Source organism: Thunnus albacares, chromosome 8 (genome assembly GCF_914725855.1).
Source record: "Thunnus albacares chromosome 8, fThuAlb1.1, whole genome shotgun sequence".
Classification (NCBI taxonomy): domain Eukaryota; kingdom Metazoa; phylum Chordata; class Actinopteri; order Scombriformes; family Scombridae; genus Thunnus; species Thunnus albacares.
This window is the reverse complement of record NC_058113.1, coordinates 26,169,767-26,192,179: the sequence shown is the minus strand read 5'-3', so window position 1 is coordinate 26,192,179 and position 22,413 is coordinate 26,169,767. Positions and strand designations below refer to the sequence as shown.

Here is a 22,413-nt window from a genome sequence, read left to right as displayed (position 1 = left end):
AAAAACTGCCCTAGGTTCCTTTTCAGCACTTTGGCCAGGCTGACAAAGAGTCATAACTCTACTGATCCATGTATTCCTATAGCTCTCAGTAGTAACGACTTTATGAGCTTCTTTAATGATAAAATTATAACTATTAGAGACAAAATTAACCATCTCCTGCCCTCAACAGGCACCGTTCTCTCCCCAAACACAGGAACCTTGGTAACGGCAGTAAATCCAGACATATATTTGGACTGTTTTTCTCCAGTAGACTTGTCTGAACTAACTTCAATGATTTGTTCAGCTAAACCATCAACCTGTCTCTTAGATCCCATCCCAACTAGGCTGCTTAAGGAAGCCTTACCCTTAGTGAGCACTTCTCTACTAGATATGATCAATCTGTCTTTAGTAACAGGCTATGTACCACAGTCCTTTAAAGTAGCTGTAATTAAACCTCTTCTTAAAAAGCCTACTCTGGATTCAGGTGTTTTAGCCAATTATAGACCTATATCTAACCTTCCATTTCTATCCAAGATCCTTGAGAAAGCAGTCTCCAATCAGTTATGTGACTTTCTACATAACAATAGTTTATTTGAGGATTTTCAGTCAGGATTTAGAGCGCATCATAGCACAGAAACAGCACTGGTGAAAGTCACAAATGACCTCCTAACTGCATCAGACAAAGGATTTGTCTCTATACTTGTCCTGTTAGATCTTAGTGCTGCATTTGACACAATTGACCATCAAATCCTTTTGCAGAGACTGGAACATTTAATTGGCATTAAAGGAACTGCATTAAGCTGGTTTAAGTCTTATTTATCAGACCGATTTCAGTTTGTACATGTTAATGATGAATCCTCCGTGAAGGCAAAAGTTAGACACGGAGTTCCACAAGGTTCTGTACTTGGACCAATTCTATTCACCTTATATATGCTTCCTTTAGGTAACATTATTAGGAAACACTCCATAAATTTTCATTGTTACGCAGACGATACCCAATTATATTTATCAATGAAGCCAGATGAACCCAATCAGTTAACTAAACTCCAAACATGCCTTAACGACATAAAGACCTGGATGACCTGCAATTTTCTACTACTAAATTCAGATAAAACTGAAGTTATTGTGCTTGGCCCTAAACACCTTAGGAACACATTATCTAATGACAAAGCTGCTCTGGATGGCATTACCCTGGCCTCCAGCACCACCGTAAGGAATCTGGGAGTTATCTTTGATCAGGATATGTCCTTTAACTCCCACATAAATCAAATTTCAAGGACTGCCTTTTTTCACTTACGTAATATCTCAAAAATCAGGCACATCCTGTCCCTAAAAGATGCAGAAAAACTAGTTCACGCATTTGTTACTTCTAGGCTGGATTATTGCAATTCCTTATTATCAGGCTGCCCTAACAAGTCTCTAAAGACTCTCCAGCTGGTCCAGAACGCAGCTGCACGTGTATTGACTAAAACTAGAAAAAGAGATCATATTTCTCCCATTTTAGCTTCACTACATTGGCTTCCTGTAAAATCTAGAATAGAATTTAAAATCCTTCTCCTAACTTACAAAGCCCTTAATGGTCAGGCACCATCATATCTTGAAGAGCTCATAATACCGTATTACCCCACTAGAACACTGCGCTCCCAGTATGCAGGCTTACTGGTGGTCCCTACAGTCTTTAAAAGTAGAATGGGAGGCAGAGCCTTCAGCTATCAGGCTCCTCTTCTTTGGAACCATCTACCGGATTCAGTCCGGGGTGCAGACACCCTCTCTATGTTTAAGAGTAGGCTTAAAACTTTCCTTTTTGATAAAGCTTATAGTTAGGGCCGACCAGGCTCGCCTTGGATCAGCCCTTAGTTATGCTGCTATAGGCCTAGACTACTGGGGGACTTCCCATGATGCACTGAGCTCCTCTCTCCTCCTCCTCCTCTCCATCTGTATGCATTCATGTAACAGCAATGCATGTCACTAACTTTGCTTCTTCCCCGGAGTTTTTTGTGCTTTCTCATCTCACAGGAAAACCTGACTCCCGGGCCGAACCTTCGCGGTTCTTCACAGTCCTGATGGCATCCTTCCCTGTCTGTTGATGCTTGTGCTTGTTGTTGTTTGTTGTTGTCATTGTTTTTCTGCTGTCCCCCCTCCCCCTTCCCCTCTCTCTTTCTCTCTCTCAACCCAACCGGTCAAAGCAGATGGCCGCCCACCAAGAGCCGGGGTCTGCTTGAGGTTTCTACCCGTTAAAGGGGAGTTTTTCCTTACCGCTGTCGCCAAGTGCTTGCTCATGGGGGAACTGTTGGGTCTCTGTAAATTAAAGAGTACGGTCTTGACCTGCTCTATGTGAAAAGTGCCTTGAGATGACTTCTGTTGTGATATGGCGCTATATAAATAAAGATTGATTGATTGATTGATTGAAAATGTTGAACCAAAAATTCCCTAGGCAGCATTAAAACCTCAAGGAAGCCTTGTTGAACAATGCCAACAACCTTTATGTTGAAGGTTGGTGGCATTGTTGACATTATTGACTTCACTGTTAATTGTCTGTGTACTTTAGGATCGCTCTATCTGTTGCCTGAGTTTGTATTTTTTTGTCTGCAACTTTTTATTCTACCATCTGTGGTATATGAAGATTTTTATAACTTCAGTGGGACCTACCTGGTTATATAAAGATTAAATAAAAATAAAATAAAATACAAACACATGCTGACAAACATGATGATTAAGTACCTGAGAAGGAGCTATGTCTGGGACATACTGCAGGTCATCTCAGTGTAAAACCAAACTTTGCTTGACAGAAACATTATTTAGACAGTTTTTTAACCTGTTCACCTACAAAAAAACCTTTTAATTTGTTGTTTTTTTAAATTTGCAATGCTCTCTTCATGTAATTTGTTTGCGAAAGTCTTATAAATGTGGCTTAATTGATATAAACATACATTACTCCATACATTGTGCAATTGCAAACAAATCTAAACTAAAGTTTTCTGAGTGATCCTACAAAACGTTGTGGAATTTCACTTCTATGTGGTGCTACAACACGATATATTTGAAGGACTATTACTCAGAGGTGATGTAAAAGCTCAGGAAAAACCCAAAAGCTCAACTGAAACCAGATATGTAAAATAAAAAGTTCAAGATTACTCAAGTTTGAACACAACCAAGAGTCTAAACCAGGCAAAGTTGCCCTGCACTTTGATGTGAAATCTGACTCCAGCTTTTTTATCACAATGATTAGAGGGTGAGAGATTCAAGATTGTGTTTGCTTTGTTGGTCATTTTTTGATAAAACCATTTGTATTGTAAATCTTAATGAATCAAGAAAGCCTGATGCAAAGTGTTTTATTCCGTTTCTCCTCAGAGGAACACACTGTGGATGAACTATCTGCACTGGTCCAGAAAGTGAGTAATGTCACATCAGTCTGACTTTGATGATGACAAAGTGATGCTGCATTCAGAGGAGCTGTTCAGCTCTAATCAATGAAATTATGTTCAAATCATCTCCCTTTGTTTATTTGTTTTTAATTCTCCAGGCAGCAACAATCACAACAGTTGGAGAGAAACTTTTGAAAATGCTGCAGAGTTTGAGAGAGGAAGATTTCGAAGACTTCAAGTGGTTTTTGCAGAAAAGAAACCTCATCCCAGCAGACCTCCCGTGCATCCCATGGAGCAAACTGGAGAAGGCAGACAGGAAACATGTGGTGGATCTGATAGAGCAGACCTACAGCCAACGAGCTGTGGAGGTCACCAAGATGCTTTTCAAGAAAATAAACAGGAACGATCTGGTGAAGCTGTTGTGAAACACCAGCTTAGGATCCAAAGGTAAATTATGGGAAAACAACAAACAAAACACAGAAGTGGCCTGTTGATTCCCATTTTTGCTGCTAATCCAATTAATTACATTATTACAGAACATTTTGACCTGATCAGACTAACAGTTAAAGGAGTCATATTTTACAAATCTTCCCATATTTTATTTTATTTCCCAGTGATCCACTTAGAAAAATATTTTACAAAGTCATGCTAGCTTCTAGCATCCTCACCACTGTTGTCAGATTCATGTTGGATAACTTTAAAAAAACGCAGATATTTTGGCCCGAATTTCAGATGTTTGGGGTCGACATCTGTCCATCTTTTGGGCGGATTACATTAATAAACTACTCTTGTTGGCTTTTACTCATGAAGCTTTTATTACACTTACAGAAATGTAATGAGTGTTGTCATCAACTCGAGTAACGTTATCTTCACCTCACTTGTCCTGAACAACAACACTACCCACTATGACAATAATAAACATTAAGTTGAATTATCACCTTTCTGACAGCGTCAACAAAACAGAAACTTTTCAGCTGAAAAGAAGAATCCATGATGGAGCTGTTTTATTGGTTTGCACTAAATGTCGAGATGTATCTAATAAAGTTGCAAGTGAGTGTATATGATCTTTATGTACATTTTTATTCTTTTGTTTATGTTTTGTTCCATTTCATCTTCTTATTTTTATCTTGTATTTTATCTTATTTCTTACTCTATCTTTTTATACTTTTATCTTTTTATAATGCTTTGTTTTTTTATTGGATATCTTGTCTTAATATCTTTTTGACGTCTTAAAGCACTTTGAATTGTCTTGTTGTTGAAAGGTGCTTTACAAATAAATATGTGTTGCCTATGAATGTACTGTATCCTTTGAAATTACCAGGTGGCAACAATGGAGCACTGTTTACTGTATGAGGGTCATTCAACATATTTTCTTTTTTAAAATCTATAATAAATTTCCTCATTGTTATGTTTGGTTCTGATTATTTGAGAGAATGAAGTGGCCTAAAAACAATATATATGAAGCAAGTATACCGAGAGTCAGATTTATCTTATGACCCTTTGGAGGGGGATTAAACTACCAAAATGTACAACGTAGTTAAAAGTAGCTCCACCTGGACCAGCTACAACAGTAAATTGTTTATACATAGATAAATAAGTATTAACAATCTTATAATGTTATTTACAATTTTTCTGAGGAACAAGTAATTTTACTTTTGATACTTTGAATACATTTTGCTGATATGTTTATAGTCATAAAATGGAAATACTCAAGTAAAATACATGTACTTAAAAATGTACCTAAGTACAGTACACTTATACTTTCTCCCACTAAATTTAGAAGGGTGCAAGTATAATCATTTTGTCATTTTTGCAGATGGATTTGTTACAAGTTATTGCAATATACATTATATCACCATAATAACAATAATAGGCCAAAAAAACAGTGTCATGCCTAATGGAAACATCCATACTGTGTGTGGATTTCAATTAAAATGTTGATTATGCATATTTAAGTAACTAATTAAGTAATTATACTTAATCAGCCTCCCTGAGGGCAGCAGAGAGGACAGTGTGTTGTTGGGGTGGCTGGGCTCCCTAACAATTTTCTTGGCCTTGGATCTGCTTCGCCTGTTGTACATGTCCTGCAGGTTAGGGAGGTTGGTTCTGATGGTTTGCTCAGCCGAGCAGACCACCCTCCCAAGGGCCAAGTAGTCCTGATTTGGTCTATTTTTTTTTCTCTAGTTCAATTCAATTCAATTCAGTTTTATTTATATAGTGCCAAATCACAACAAAAAGTCATCTCAGGGCACTTTTCACACAGAGCAGGAGACCATACTAGACTATTCTCTTTAATTTACAGAGAGAGAGACCCAACAATTCCCCCGTGAGCAAGCACTTGGTGACAGCGGTAAGGAAAAACTCCCCTTTAATGGGAAGAAACCTCAAGTAGAACCCGGCTCTAGGTGGGCGGCCATCTGCTTTGACCGGTTGGGTTTAGAGAGCGGGAAGAGGGTGGAGTGGGGGGGGACAGAGAAGCAGAACAACAACAACAACAACTATTGTGCTTAGTGAAGCAAAATCTCCACAGGCAGCTGTTTAAATCACACAGATTTCAAACTGTTCAAACTTATTAATGGTATCCATAATGAGTGGTTTTACTATGAGCTTTCCGGTTTCACTATGGACAAGTTTCCTCTGCTATCTATGGAAAAATCAATTAATCAAACGTTTTTTTTCCTGCACTGGTGACTTTGATCAAGCGTTATAGATGCCATTAATAAGTTCACAACATATGAACACTGTAACATTTGTATGATTTGAATGACTGTCTGTGGAGTTTACCACTCTGTAGAAATGTTAGTATGGAGATAATCCATCATATATTTTTTTACTATAATTTAACACTGTGTCTCCCTATTTTTGCAGTTGAAGAGACACCTGGACTATCCTCAAAACCTGGTTCCAGTGGCAGTGAGTTGTTTTCTGTTTTTTTAACATGACAAAGTACAGATGAACTAGTGTAGAAAATGAGTGGTGTTGTTTTTGAATTTCACATTATACTCCCCACAGTGGATGAACACTGGACTGGACTCTATGCGTAAAATATTAAAACAAAAAATAAAATACTGTGGAGTGAGATTTATTGCTCAGTTTTCTTAAATTAAAATGCTGATTTCACTTGAACAAATATGTATCTGAAGGTACCCTATAGTGCTGTTCAGAGTTTTGTCTCTCAAACTGAAGAAATGAAGGATAAAAACACTCAGCATGCCAACTATTCTAGCCACTTTACTGCTGAGCCTGATGTTCAGCCAATAGATTAGAAAACGCTCCTGTGTGTTAAATTGGGGGACTTGTAAATTCTTTTAAAACTTTGGACAAAGCTAGGATAGCTTCTTCATCCTCTTTCCAGTCTTTATGCTAAGCTGAGCTGACAGTCTCCTTGCTGTAGCTCTATTCTTAATGCGCAAACATGAGAGTGGTATCAATCAACTCATCTAAGTAAGGTAAGAAAGTGAAAAAGCATGTTTCCCATTAAACTATTCCTTTAAATTTGGTAATAGCATGTAGAACTCACAACAAGTCTTCCGAATTAAAGAACTAAATAGGTTTTTTGACCATGTAAACTCATAGACACATGTGAGCATTTTCTAATCTATCAGCAGTAATTGTCAGGACATCATTTGTTTGTGTTTTGCTGTAGCTTCATATTTAATGGACAGATATAAAAGTGGTATCAATCTTCTCATCTCACTTTTGGCAAGGAAGCAAATAAATATCTTTCCCAAAATATCAATCTATTCTTTTTAAAGATAAGCATAACACCTAACACATGATAGCTTTACAAAATCACATTTGATCACATTTTTTCATCTCATTACTGTAAAATGAAAATTACATTTTTTTTTCTTTCAGTTTTAGTTTAATTTAAAAATTTGAATGTTACATTTGTTTTTTCAAACATCGAAATGAACACTTGATCAGTCACTGTTCCTTTATATCACTGATGTATAAATCGTGTGATATATTTAATCCCCATTACCTACAGTAACAACAGTAAGTACTCATCCTGGCACCCGCATGTAGTTAAAATGCTTTAATAAATACTCATTCAAACGAAACATAGAAATCAATGTTAAAAAATATTAAGTCCCAGAATACTCAAGGCATGAATTATCTGTTTTTAATATTTGATGAATGTCAGCCATCTACACTTAAAATATTGAAAGTAGTTGTTATAAATCATTTTGTAATAAAACCCTTCATCAAAAGAAATGTATCAAATTGGCTATAGTTTTATGTTATCTCCAAATCTAATCAGTCTGTGTTTTCTTTTCCTTTCTCCTCAGACAAGCATTTTGTGGATAAACATAAAGTTGAGCTGATCAAGAGAGTGAGCAACATGGATCCCATTTTGGATGAGCTCTTTGACCGTGATGTCATCCAACAAGAAATTTATGATAAAATCAGGGTTCTGCCTACCACTCAGGCGAAGGTGAGGGAGCTCTACTGTGGTCCCCTGAAAGCTGGTGGAGAGAGCAAAGATATCTTCCTCAAATTACTTGAGGAACATGAGAAATTTCTCATCAAAGACCTCAAGAACAATAAGTAAATGTTATGGTGAAATAAGTTTTTAGACCAAACATACACAGTCTACCTGAATGAAATTTTTTTTTATACATACTTTATAAAGCTGTCCTTTCTCTGTGGGGTTTCTCAGCAACTTGTTTTTTCACAGTTTACTTGTTAAACTTAAATTTGTATTTGGTTAATTGCTGTCTTGATCGGTGAGGATCATTTAATTACTTAATGTAAAACAAAACATGATGAGATTTCCAGCCAGGTTTAAAAAAAACACATGCAGCAAATGTTTCTCAGATAATCATGTAAATAAAAAAAAAATCTCACCAGACATATAATGTTTTTCTTTTATCCAAAAAATAGCAGAGACCTGTTTTTTTTTTACTAATTGTTTTACATAAATGAGCCACCATTAATGAAATCAGAATTATTATCTTTTAATGTTTGTATGTAATTTAATGTAATTGTAAGCAATTTTTTAAAAAATGTATAACAAAAAATCCTGATTGCTGTCTATGGTTTTTACATTTTGAGTGACTTGAGTGTCCTGTATTGTGTTCAGATCCCAAACATTTAAAAACATTACAGGGGTTTTTGTCCTTTAAGAAGGTGCTACCATACTATTCTTTGGTCTACATTTGGAAGAAGAACAAGTGCTGCAGATTCTCTCTGAAATGTTATGAATGTGAGATGAGTGATTGTGAGGAAGGAGAGGAGGAGGAGAATCAACCTGTGTCTCTGTCTACGTGACATCAGGTGTTTGTTTGTTTTTTTTTTTTTTTTTAAAAAAGCTTGTAACACACAGAGGGTGTGTATGTGGCCAGATGAGAGGAGGCTAAAATGTTCACTGTGTAGTGTGTGACTTCAACATCTGAGCAGATTATTCTTTGAGATTCAGTGACAAATTTCAAATAAAGTTGAAGTTTAATTTTATTTGAGTGGCATCAGTGTTTGTTTGAGAATTAATTTCACTGTGTCTTGTTTCCCCTTGAGGAGACCAAGGGCTTTCATTCAGGTAGACTGTGTACTCCTCTAACCATGTGGGGCTTTGAATCCACCCTGCCATCCTGCCACTGCACACCCAGATGTTATAGAAATACTAATAATTCAGCCTTGAAGTTGTAATAAAGAATGTTTCCATTATAAAAGGAAAAACTTAGTCAGTTTGAACCTGGAAACCAACAGAGAAACATCTCTCAGTGGAAACAGAGCGTCGATTTAAGAAACTTCATTTCTATTATACAAAAACTGAAATATTACAAATCCAACGCCGCTACACTATCTGTGCTCAGCCGCCATGGACAAAAGCAACATCTCAAGAGATGAGTTAAGAATATCTCAGAAGGAAATGCTTTTAGGCAAACTTTTTTAAAAGTGCTATAGCTACTAATTTGGGCCAGAACCGTTTATTTTATTTATTCATCTTTTGTTTAAAACTTGGACAAAAATCATTGTGAATATTTTTCCAGAAAAGGAATACATTTTCAATAAACAACCCTGATATCCCTGGCCTGATATTCTACTATGCTGTTGGGTGTTGAAGATATTTAACTTCACTACTGAGTGACTTTAAGTGAAATACACAAATTATATTATAGTGTACTTTGACGGACTGAAACAAACAAGAATGTGACCGTTTTGGCCAGATTTTAGGCACATGCATTTAATGTTTGAGTGACTTTTTCAGGTAAAATTACAGCTGCGCTGTCAGGTGATTAATTACTACGGAGTCCCTAAGGGGACATGGGCAAAAAAATATATATGTCGAGGACACGTTTTACTACATCGTTCAAGAGATACAATTCGTTCCCACCATTTAATTAATTCGTGCGCGCGAGATAAGCGCATGCAGAGAGCCAGCACAACAGACCAGCCTTCCTCCCCAGACCATGAACTGCGGTGCACCTGCTGCACGTTTTAATATGTTTTTCAGGCGAGAAAATAACCATGGAGACTTCCAATATGTGGTCAATTTATCCAAATAACGCCTGTTTGTAAATCAGATGAGGTGAGATGTGAGGAGCCGCTGGCCGGGTGAGACCAGTCGGTCATTTCAGCCGCTGGCAGCCCGAGTCCTGCATCTTCATCCCGGGGAGAACATGATCCGATGAACTAGTTACAAATATTATGGAAGACAACACAGTAAGCGGGCTAATAATTACTTAATGACATCAGTGACCATTTGCCAGTTTTTGTGATCTATGACTGTGATTATGGGAAGGATAAGGATGCCAGTAAATTGAGATACAGGTGAGTATGGAGGAATCCATAAGACATGAATCATTAACACAGAGTAGCCTATATGATGAAGAAGACACTGACAAAGCCTATGAAACATTTCTAAAAATATTTAGATCATTATATGACAAAAAACTGTCAAATAAAACAATAATATCAGAAAGCAAAATTATGCAGATAGACCATGGATCATAAAGGATACAAAATGCTTGGAAACCCCCAACCCCCCCTCCCAAAACAAAACAAACAAACAAAAGACCTATGTAGACAATTCATAAAATATAGAACTGTAGAGACAGAAAATAAATCTAATAAATATACAAAATATAAATATAAATGTAGTCTATTCTATTCACTCTCAAATTATATCTGAAGTCATTTTGTTCTTTATGATATTTACTCAGTTTATAAATGATTAAAAGTTCTTGTGGGTATTATCTGTACGTTTGCTTGTCGTTTTAAAGCGATTATCTTCAAATAGGCGTGTTCTCGCGATTAGGGCTGATTTTCACAGCACAACAGGTGTTACTGAAACACTCACTGACGGAAGAGAGAGAGAGACGCCCGGTGACATTTACTACCACAGTCAGCAGGAATACTTGAGGAACTAGGAAGTAGTTAATACCGGATACAGACAGCAGCTCCTGAATCACAGTAAAGCTCGTTTATTGACACAACAATGAAAGATTTACCTCAATTAATTCGGAGAAAAAACTGGGCGGATTTTACATCTTAACGGCTGGAGCGACAAACTGCAGTTAAAACGGTAAAACTGTCTTTCAAACTGTATTTTATTCTTCTTTTTAACTTTCACTTTCATCGTCCTGCTTCTTCTGTAGAGATGTATTCGTGTGTGTAAATTGTTACAACAGCGCAATACTACAATAAAACATTAGTTAACACTTAGTTTACGTTAGTGTTAAACAGTTTGTTAAAGTTTCCAAAGTGCTTTGACTCGACAGTTAACGATGAAACAGGAAAACAACAGCATAGACAATTTAACGTTAAACGAGAGAGAGAGACATAAATCTGTTTAAACAGTCACATGTGGGGACTCACCTCCCTTTTGAGGACAAAAAGCAAGTCTCCATAATGTAAATCATTTACTTTAGGGTGAAGAGTAGTTTAAAATGAAGGTAAGGTTTAGGTTAAGGTTTGGGTTAGGGTCGAGCAAGTAGTGGTTGAGGTTAGAGTAATCTACAGGAAATGAATGTACAATGGTGCTTGAAAGTTTGTGTTAGAATTTTCTGTTTCTGCATAAATATGACCTAAAACCTGATCAATTGTTCACATAAGTCATAAAACTAGATAAAGTGAGCCAAATAAAACAAATGAGAAAAACCATTAAAATTATCAATTCATTTATTGAGGAAAATTGTCCAATCTTACATATTTGTGTGAGGCAAAATATGTGAATCCTTGCTTTCAGTAACCAGTATGACCCCCTTTTGCAGCAATAACTTCAGTTAAACGTTTCTGGTAACTGTTTATCAGCCCTGCACATTGGCTTGGAGGAATTTCAGCCTATTCCTCCTTACCCAACAGTCTCAACTCAGGGATGTTAGTGGGCTTCCTTGCATGAAGTGCAGGTCCTTCCACAGCATTTCTATTGGATTAAGGTCAGGACTTTGACTTGGTCATTCCAAAGCATTAACTTTCTTCTATTTAATCAGTCTTTGGTAGAACAACTTATGTGTTTAGGTTTGTTGTCTTGCTGCATGACCCACTTTCTGTTGAGCTTCATTTCACGGGCAGATATCTTGACATTTTCCTGTAGAATTTGTTGGTACAACTCAGAATTCATAGTTCCATCAATGATTGCAAGCTGTCCTGGTCCAGAGGCAGCAAAGCAGCCCAAACCATGATACTGTCACCACCATGTTTCACATATGGGACATGGCTCTTTTGCTGGAATGCTGTGTTTGTTTGTCAACAAATGGAACGCTTCTCATTCAAGCCAAAAAGTTCAACTTTTTCAACTCTACCTTACTATAGTAGGAAAGAGGCGTCATTTGTGTTTTAACAATGTTTTGCACATGAGTTATTCAACTGGGAAGTTTGAATCTGTCAGTGTATTATATATAAACATAACTGAAGTGTGTAGCATAGCGTACAAACTGTAGTTTTTCTGTCAGGCATTTGTTGTTTACATAATTCACATGAAGAGCACACCGGTGACCTCAGGGAAGCAGGAGGATTTGAAATGTTCTTTTTTTCTTTGGACACACACAAGCAGGCGGGTGGAGAGAAATAAAACTACTGGGAGAATCACTGATCCTGCTTTTGATTCCGAGAGTCCAACTCAAAAGCTTGTTTCGATTGATTTTCGATGTGGAATCAGAATCTTTACACCCCTAGTAACAATGGTATTGAATGTCCTCCGTTTGTACACGATCTGCCTGACAGTCGACTGGTGGAGTCCAAACTCTTTAGTTAGTGTTTTTTTTTTTTAACTCTTTCCAGCCCAGTGAGCATCAACAACTCTCCTTCTAAGGTCCTCAGAAATCTCCTTTGTTTGAGCAGTGACACACTTCCACAAACCTGTTGTGAAGCTCAGACTTTGATAGTGAAGACCCAGATTTCACTTCTTTAAATAAAGCAGGGCCTCCCAGACGCACACCTGAATTTCATCCCATTGACTGAAACACCTGACTCTAATTTCCCCTTCAAATGAATTGATAATCCTAGAGGTTCACAATTATGCAACATTGGATCATTTTACACAATAAATAAATAAACAAGGTGAAAGGTTTTTGTCTCACTTGTTTAACTGATGTTTCTTTATCTAGTTTTTCTAGACTTGCATGAACATTTTAGTTCATATTTATGCAGAAATAGAGCAAATTTTAAAGGACTCAAAAACTTTCAAGCACCACTGTAAATCAACATGACTGTTTGTGTGTGTGTGTGTGTGTCGAGGGTATTTCTTCGATAATGATATTCTTGATGATATGACAAAATACTCCAGGAGGGATTTTTGTCTCTCCTCATACTTAACCGGGTGTTTCTGCTAGAGGGGGTGATATAAGTTTGTTGTGTGTCTTTAATTGATGACACAAACAATTTTTCCCTCACATACATAGTTCTCTGGCAGAACTGAAGCTATTTTCAGGCTTTGATGTGTTCACATGAGGTCTTAAGCAAGAATGTTATTCACTAATAATTTTGAGTATTTGTGTTATATCATCTACCACAAGGGAAACATAGTTTTTATTGATTTGTTTTTATAACTTTGGCAGTATAATATAGCTATGATAAATATACAAGAGAAATGAATGTTTTTCTTGCTATTTTATATTAGAGGAAAAGATGCAACCAGCCATGTTCTCACAGCCTCTCTGTTGTAAAATCAAGAGGCTCATCACAGTTTTGGGATCACAGTCCTTGAAAGAGTTACGGCCAGACAATAAAATTAAGTCATGATCCTGTCGATGTATTCCTTTGTGGAAATACTTTCAGGTATTGTTTTTTATTAAGCTGAACATTTGGAGATTGAGAGTATGAATAACTGAGTAACTATGTAGAGTAAACCTGTAAATTTATTTTACCTTCTTGGTGCTGTGATCATGAAAGATTTTTTTTTTTTACCATTTAAATGTATACTGGACAACAGACGTATGCATAATGGGTAAGAACAATATATTGTTCTGCAATATTTATTTTTCTTAAAATGTTTTCCAGCTTCATGACCCTCAGCAGCAGCAACTGATCAAAATAAGATGGAGGAAGGTAAGTGCACAGTTATTATGTACGCAGTGATCTCACTAAATGTTACTCACTGAGTTCAGATTGTCTACAACAAGCTAAACGTAAAACCAGAAACTGACAATGAATAATTGAAGCTTGGAAGGATATTTTGAACAGGTCATCTTGATCAAGGGTTTTTGAAATCCATTGTTTCAAATTAACATTGTATGCATTTTAGTTTGCTACACTTCATATGAAACATGTTCTGATATACGTTGATTATAGCCTCAAAATATTTTTAATCTGCCAACTTTGTATCATGTTTCTTTCTCTTCTCAGAGCCTTTTGTGGATAAACATCGACTCGAGCTAATCCGGAGAGTGACCAACGTTGCACCAATTTTGGAAGAACTCCTCGAACGTGATGTTATTAATCAAGTAAATTATGATAAAATCAGGGCTAATCATGACTCTCAGGAGACTATGAGGGCACTTCTCAGTGGGCCCTTGGAATCCAGTGGAGTGAGAGGAAAACAGATCTTCTACAAAATTCTGGAGAGAAACGAGCCACATCTTATTGATGACCTCAAGAGAACGGAGAGCGAGCCTGTGATGGATGTGAAAGTCATGGATACAGTGCAAGTGAGTAAATCCTTAGTCATCTAAAGCAGTATAATGTAAGTGTGGATAGCGTAGTTTGTGCTTTCAGATAATCACTGTTTCATTTTTGAGACTCAATTGGTGAATACAATTGAGAATCTAATTAAGTGAATATAATGTACAGTATATAGTGCATAAAATACTTTGAATATAAGCCCAATATATCATTTGATTACACTTTTCTTGCTTTTGAAATGTTTCTGAAATCCTCACAGGAATACCCCACTGAAAATCAATATTTACTCGCCCCCTGTGGGCCTAAAATTTGGCTTTGAAAAGTTTATAGTTTGCTCCTTTTGTAGATGACAGCAGCTGTACTCAGATTCACAGAAGTTACAGTGGATTCCAATATTGATCCAGAATCACTGCAAGAAAACATCAAAACAACCACAGAAACTTATCAAACCACTCCTGCTACAGAACTCATTTATCTACTGTTCATCCATATAATCAGTATTTTCCGAACAATCATTGCTGTGCAAATAAATCACTAAGTATGTTTCTTCTGGTGGAGCTATGAGACAGTGATAGTGTAACATGGAAATACTGTTTTTAGCTATGCTGTGGAGAAACTACAAGTGTTTGGAACAACAACATTATAGATCAGTGGCAGAGAAATTAAAGGTAGATTAATTAGAGTCACAGTGTTACTCTGTTCCTTTAACCAATAACAGAAAAATTGAAGTAGGGGAACTCCCTGCTCATCCTGTATTTACATTCATGTCATTGCAAAGAAATGAAAATCTACATCCATCCATCATATAAAACATTATTACATGACTTCTATGAAACTCTACTGGAGGGATGAAGACCATTCGTCCAAATGATTTTCCATTATTTGGTGTTTCAGTGTTGGTGGTGGAGAGCGCTGTCTAAATCGTCAGTCATGGTATTCATGGTAGTAGAGCAAACAAACACTTCACATCCTGTCCTGCTTAATACTGTATGATTTACCTTTTTCATTTTCCAGGTAGGTTCAATGATGGATAAGAAGCTGCTTATTGAAATATTGAATGATTTGAGCTCTGAGGAGTTTGAGAAATTCAAGTCGCTCATTGAATTGGAGAAAGATTTCCCGCTCATCTCAAGGAGCCGACTGGATGTGGCAGACATGCAGGAAATTGTGGAGCTGATGGTGGAGATGAACAGCCTAGAGTGTGTGGAGGTGACCAAAAAGGTTTTAAAGGAGATGAACAGGATTGATCTGGTGCAGAGGTTGTCAGATATCAGCTCAAGAACTAAAGGTAAGACAAAGCAGATAAAAACATATGAAAAACATTAAACTGGCACACAGTGCAGTCACATGTGTCTCATAAGTTTTATAGTTTATTATGTTAAGATAAAGTACATTAGCTGGGGTACAATATTTTGTAAGTTTGGGCATAAACAGTACAATGACAAATATATCCAAAACTATTCAACATTGTTGGAAAATCTTCAAGTAGCTCTGCACATTATTATTATTATTTCATTGTTAAGGAGGGTTAGTGGAATGAAACCCTTTGTATTATAACTGATGTTAAATACATTTCTAATAAGTCTTTTGATATTTATGTCCTCCTCAGAGAAACACTTGGAACATCGTCCTACACTGATTCAGAGAGTGAGTAATGTCACATCAGTCTGACTTTACACAGTACAGCTTTTACTCAGTAGATGAAGATTGACAATCATCTTCATCTTGAACATTATAATTGATGATACAAACAAATTTTCCCTTAAATACATAGTTCTCTCACAGAACTGAAACTATTTTCAGGCTTTGATGTGTTCACATGAGGTTTTAAGCAAGAATGTTATTCACCAATAATGTTAAGAATTTGTGTTATATCATCAACCACAAGGGCAATATAGCTTTTCTGGATTTGTTTTTATAACTTTGAGAGAAGGTATAATATATGACAAACATTGCTTTTTTATATTAGAGGAAAAGATGCAACCAGCCATGTTCTCACAGCTTCTCTGTTGTAAAATCAAGAAGCTCATCACAGTTTTGGGATCACAGTCTTTGAAAGAGTTACAGCCAGGCAGTAAAATAAAGTCATGATCCTGTTTGTACAGATAAAATAATTGTAAAAGAGACAAAAGTTGTTGATGTTACTAAAGAAATGTAAACACATACAAGTAGTTTGTAAAAACAGATATACAGTATGTGATCAATTTGGCAAATATTATTAATTCCATTATTAGCTTGTGTAACATTGGTGATGTAATCTCACCACATCCGCATTTCTAAAACAAACTCATCAATGAATCTGTATCAATAAAATAAAGAGATTGCACATTTACCCAATGAACATTTTCTTTGTATTTACCAGGTGGAAACAATGACGTCTGTTATAGAGCTGCTTTTGGAAACACTGGCTGATTTGAGTAACAGGGAGCTCAAGGACTTCAAGAAATTACTCCAGAGTCAAAGTTACCCCTACAAATCCTACTTAGAGATGCTCATGATGACAGACATGCAGGACACAGTGTTTTTTGTGGTGCAGACCTTCAGCCAACAGTCTGTGAAGAAGACCAAGGACATTTTAAATAAGATGATCAAGAGAGATCTAGTGAAGAGGCTGTCAGACAGCAGCTCAGGACCCAAAAGTAAGACAATAAAGACAAAAACATATTCAAATCATAAAACTGGCTCAAAACATGTGTTTTATAAGCTATGTTATAAGCTGTTCTTCTTTATTTGAAATATTATGAGTCATAATGTAGAAAAAATTAGACAATATCAGCTGGTGTATAAAATATATTTTATTACTAATGTGAAATATGTAAAGATATTGTGGGACAGGGAGAAAATATTAGTGATGAATTATATGTATATTTTTTACTGTTGAGGAAGCTTCAGTTTTATTTTGTGTTGAACCCTTTGTATTGTAATATTTTAAAGAACAATATAGCCTGATGTTGATCACTTACTTTTATTTCTTTTCTTCCTCCTCAGAAAAATACTCTGTGGATGAACACTTGTCTGCACTGATCCACAAAGTGAGTAATGTCACATCAACCTGTCCTCATGCAGTACAGCTTTAATTCAATAACATGCAAGTTTAAAACCATATTTATCATCACATTAGTGGTGATTAATGAAACTAAACTCTAAACCATAACCACTAAACTTTTTCAAACCATTAAACCAAATGCAGAAGATGAAACTGAGAAAACAGTTCCTGTCTTGTGCTGCCACCTTCGTTACAGTTCATCAAGAACATGTGATGTTAAGATCAGGTGGCTCATTTCAGTTTTTGACAGCACAGTGTGTTTGCCAGAGTTACAGCCTGGAATTAAAATAAAGAAACATAACAAGTTTACAGATATTAAATAATATAAAACAAGACAAATCATAATTACCAGATGTATCAGTAGTTCAGGTGATTTTGCAGAAAAAAAACATTTCTTAAAACATCCAAATGTCTAAAATAATGACATTGATACTGTAGATGTGAAGAGATAAATCTTTAATATTCCCAGTGGAGAAATAACATATTTTCTCTTTGAAAATACTCTTTGAATTTTCCAGGTAGCAACAAAGACGGCTGTGAGAGAGCTGCTTTTAGAAACACTGAATGATTTGAGTGATCAGGAGCTAAAGACACTTAAGTGGCTCCTGCAGTTAACTTACTTCAAGAAGGGCCTTCCATGCATTCCATGGATCAAACTGGGCCCGGCAGACAGGACAGAAGTAGTGGATCTGATGGTGGAGAGATGTGGCCAACAGTCTTTGGAGGTGATCAGGGAGGTTTTCATGGAAATGAAGAGGACTGATCTGGTGCAGAGGCTGTCAGAGACCAGCTCAGGACCCAAAGGTGAGATAAATAAGACAACTGTCATGTCACATTAATTTATGATAATTAATAAATCTGCAGGAGTACAAAATATTAGATAAAGCAATGGAGCAACACCATATAGGCCACCATGACAGCAAAAATATAGATTTGACTCAAGACCTCCCTGACACAATCTCAACAAAAACAACAAAAGTTTCACAAAGTTAGTTGGTACTTCATTTCATATTTGAAGTGGTTAATTGAGCTAATTCAATTTACTTGTACATACAAAATAATAAGACAAAGATCACTTCAGAGGGAAATGTTAGAGCTCATTATTACCAGTCTTGTGTTGTATTTGGTCAGATAGGAACTTGGCTAATGTTGTCTACATCATTTCACTTGAATATGTTGTGTTGTATTTTTGTATAGCTACAATTTGACTTAAATTTCGCTCCACTATGGACACTCATTCTCATTCATCCCCTCTGTGATTTCTGTAACCAAGGCCTCCTCCTGTCTTCCATCCACACACCTGTAATCCATCTGTGTCATGTGACGTGTGCAGTGTCTGTGTATTTTATTTTAACACCCTGACTGAGTGTTTTCTGAAACCACATTGGTCTCAGCCATGAAGTGTGAAGAGTATTATACTGAGGACAAGTACACATAAAGGTTACACACAGTGTTTTTATTATGTAATTACAATGTTCATTAAATGTGTTTCAGCTGCAGGATCATCAGTTGAAGCGTTTGGTGTAAAAACCACAGAGGGAGGTGGGTATCATAAGACATTTGAAACACTAATAACAAAATTACAAATATTATTCCTTTAACTAGGAGTAAAGATGACAGATTTGAATCCTTTCCTCAAAGCTCTGTAGTTATTTTAATCTACATTTCATTATGTGATGCTTTAACACTGAGTTTAATAACAAATGTGACGTCATGTTGATAAGTGTTCATCAGGTGAAACTGGAAACTGATTTTTAGGATGTTACTGTTGAGCAGATTTTCTTTTCCTTCTGCAATTAATCCTTAATATTAGAATTATTTTAAAACAAGATAGTCTGATAGTGTCTGATTATATCACCTGATGGTAAACCAGGCATTCATGAGTCTTGTTTTATTTCCTTCTCTTCAGAGAAACACTCTGTGGATGAACAGTGGCCTGCACTGATCCAGAAAGTGAGTAATGTCACATCTGTCTGACTTTACAGATACAGCTTTCATTCAACAGATGCAGGAAAAAAACATGTTCAACATTATAAATGATGATACAAATCAAATTCCTGATTTTCACCAGCTGGTTCTCTCAGAACTGAAGCTACATTTAGGTTGCATCATGTACACATAAGGACTGAAGCAAGAATGTTGTTAACTAATAATGTTAAAAATCAGTGTCACCTCTACCACTGGTGAAATGTAAACTGTATATATCCACATTTATAAAAACACACACATTGATGAGACATAAACAGAAAAATCTGTAATCATCCCAGCTGAGAGATTGTACATTTGGCCATTGAACATTTTCTTTGTATTTACCAGGTAGAAACAATGACGTCTGTTATAGAGCTGCTTTTGGAAACACTGGCTGGTTTAAGCGACGGGGAGCTCGAGGACTTCAAGAAAGTCATCTGGAGTCAAAGTTACCACTACAAACCCTGCTTAGAGATCCCATGGATGAAGCCCATGAAGGCAGACATGCAGGACACAGTGTTTATTATGGTTCAGACCTTCGGCCAACAGTTTGTGAAGAAGACCAAGGACATTTTATTTCAGATGAACAGGAGAGATCTGGTGAAGAGGCTGTCAGACAGCAGCTCAGGACCCAAAAGTAAGACAATAAAGACAAAAACATATTCAAATCATAAAACTGGAACAAAACATGTGTCTCATGAGTTTATAAGCTATGATATAGGCTATTCTTTATTTGAAACATTATGATTTATAATGTAGAGAAAAGAAGACAGTATCAGCTGGTGTACAAAATATATTTGATTGCTAATGTGAAATATGAAAAGATATTGTGAGACAGGGAGAGAATATCAGTGATGAATTATATGTATCATATATATTATATGTATATTTTTTAACTGTTGAGGAGGCTTCAGTTTTATTTTGTGTTGAACCCTTTGTATTGTAATTTTATAAAGAACAATATAGCCTGATGTTGATCACTTACTTTTATTTCTTTTCTTCCTCCTCAGAAAAACACTCTGTGGATGAACACTTGTCTGCACTGATCCACAAAGTGAGTAACGTCATATCAACCTGACCTCATGCAGTACAGTTTTAATTCAATAACATGCAAGTTTAAAATCATATCTATCATCACATTAGTGGTGATTAATGAAACTAAACTCAGTTGTTCACATAATTGTGAGACTTTTTCAAAGTATTAAACAAAATGCAGAAGATCAAACTGAGAAAACAGTTCCTGACTTGTGCTGCCACCTGTTTTACAGTTCATCAAGAACATGTGATGTTAAGATCAGGTGGCTCATTTCAGTTTTTGACAGCACGGTGTGTTTGCCAGAGTTACAGCCTGGAATTAAAATAAAAAAACATAAACAAGTTTACAGATCTTAAAGAATATAAAGTAAGACAAATCATAATTACCAGATGTATCAGTAGTTCAGGTGATCTTGCAGAAAAAACATTTCTTAAAACATCCAAATGTCTAAAATAATGACATTGATACTGTAGATGCAAAGAGATAAATCTTTAATATTCCCAGTGGAGAAATAACATATTTTCTCTTTGAACATACTCTTTGAATTTTCCAGGTAGCAACAATGGGGGCTGTGAGAGAGCTGCTTTTAGAAACACTGAATGATTTGAGTGATCAGGAGCTAAAGACACTTAAGTGGCTCCTGCAGTTAACTCACTTCAAGAAGGACCTTCCATGCATCCCATTGATCCACCTGGAGCCAGCAGACAGGACAAAAGTAGTGGATCTGATGATGGAGAGATGTGGCCAACAGTCTGTGGAGGTGATCAGGGAGGTTTTCATGGAAATGAAGAGGACTGATCTGGTGCAGAGGCTGTCAGAGACCAGCTCAGGACCCAAAGGTGAGATAAATAAGACAACTGTCATGTCACATTAATTTATGATAATAAATCTGCAGGAGTACAAAATATTAGATAAAGCAATGGAGCAACAACATATAGGCCACCATGACAGCAGAAATATAGATTTGAATCAACACCTCCCTGACACAATCTCAACAAAAACAATATGAGCTTCACAAAGGTAGTTGGTAATAATAATAATAATAATAATAATAATAATAATAATAATAATAATAATAATAATAAACTTTATTTATAGAGCACCTTTTATGACATAAAATGCAGCTCAAAGTGCTTTACAAAAGAAAAAAAAATGTATGTATGTATGTATATATACACACACACATAATCATACATATGCACACACACATAATCATACATTAAAAATGGGGGATACATAAAAAATATAAAATCATAGATGTAAAACAAAATCAATTAAAAGCAAGGTCATAGAAGTAGGTTTTGAGCTGCTTCTTACAGCTGTCAATTGAGGTTGCTTGTCTAATATGAGGAGGGAGCTTATTCCAAATCCTCGGTGCATCACTACTGAAGGCAGTATCACCATACCTCTTGTTGTTCGTCAGTGGCACCCTCAGCAGACCGGCATCATGCGATCTGAGGAAATGATTTGGAACATACTCCAATAGGCAATCTGACAGGTAGGAAGGTGCTAGCCCATTCAGAGCTTTAAAAACAAGTAAAAGAATTTTAAAATCTATCCTCTGGATTTAAAAGACAATTACATCTGATTGACAAGAGCCGTGACACTGTTTACATAAAAGTTGGTAAACTCTTAAAGGCGTGGACTGCCCGTCCACCTCAAGGTGTAATTATCAGTCTATACAGCTTGAGCACCTGGTGTGGAAGTTAGTATGCACACAGACTATCTCAGTGGGCTTTTCAGTGCAGTACAGTGCATGTGTCAACCTGTCCCTTTATTTCATGACGAAATATACCAAAATAATAAAGGAAAAGGAGGGAACAACACCACACAAATACTTTGAATATAAAGGGGGGAAGAGGACTAAGTGCTGAGTGTAAGGGATTGAGCACCTAGTGTGGAAGTTAGTATGCACGCAGACTATCTCAGTGGGCTTTACTGGGAGCCAGTGCAAA

At 36.3% G+C, this 22,413-nt stretch overlaps 1 protein-coding gene and 1 long non-coding RNA gene across 2 annotated transcripts in view; one reads left to right on the top strand and one right to left on the bottom strand.

Annotated features, from left to right (window-relative positions):
• The window catches only part of LOC122987728, a 60,980-nt gene that overhangs the window by 23,701 nt on the left and 14,866 nt on the right, over positions 1-22,413 (top strand). Inside the window, exons 14-21 of the mRNA XM_044359747.1 lie at positions 16,771-17,047; positions 17,397-17,440; positions 17,973-18,258; positions 18,949-18,996; positions 19,364-19,407; positions 19,771-20,059; positions 20,433-20,476; positions 21,012-21,297. Coding sequence (XP_044215682.1) covers positions 16,771-17,047; positions 17,397-17,440; positions 17,973-18,258; positions 18,949-18,996; positions 19,364-19,407; positions 19,771-20,059; positions 20,433-20,476; positions 21,012-21,297 — 1,318 coding nt within the window. The remainder of the gene's footprint in view (positions 1-16,770; positions 17,048-17,396; positions 17,441-17,972; positions 18,259-18,948; positions 18,997-19,363; positions 19,408-19,770; positions 20,060-20,432; positions 20,477-21,011; positions 21,298-22,413) is intronic.
• Positions 6,121-22,389, bottom strand: LOC122987729. Its single transcript, XR_006404576.1, has 3 exons — positions 22,089-22,389; positions 14,629-14,634; positions 6,121-6,130 (listed from the first exon to the last, which is right to left on the bottom strand). It is a non-coding gene; the product is annotated as an uncharacterized LOC122987729 (long non-coding RNA).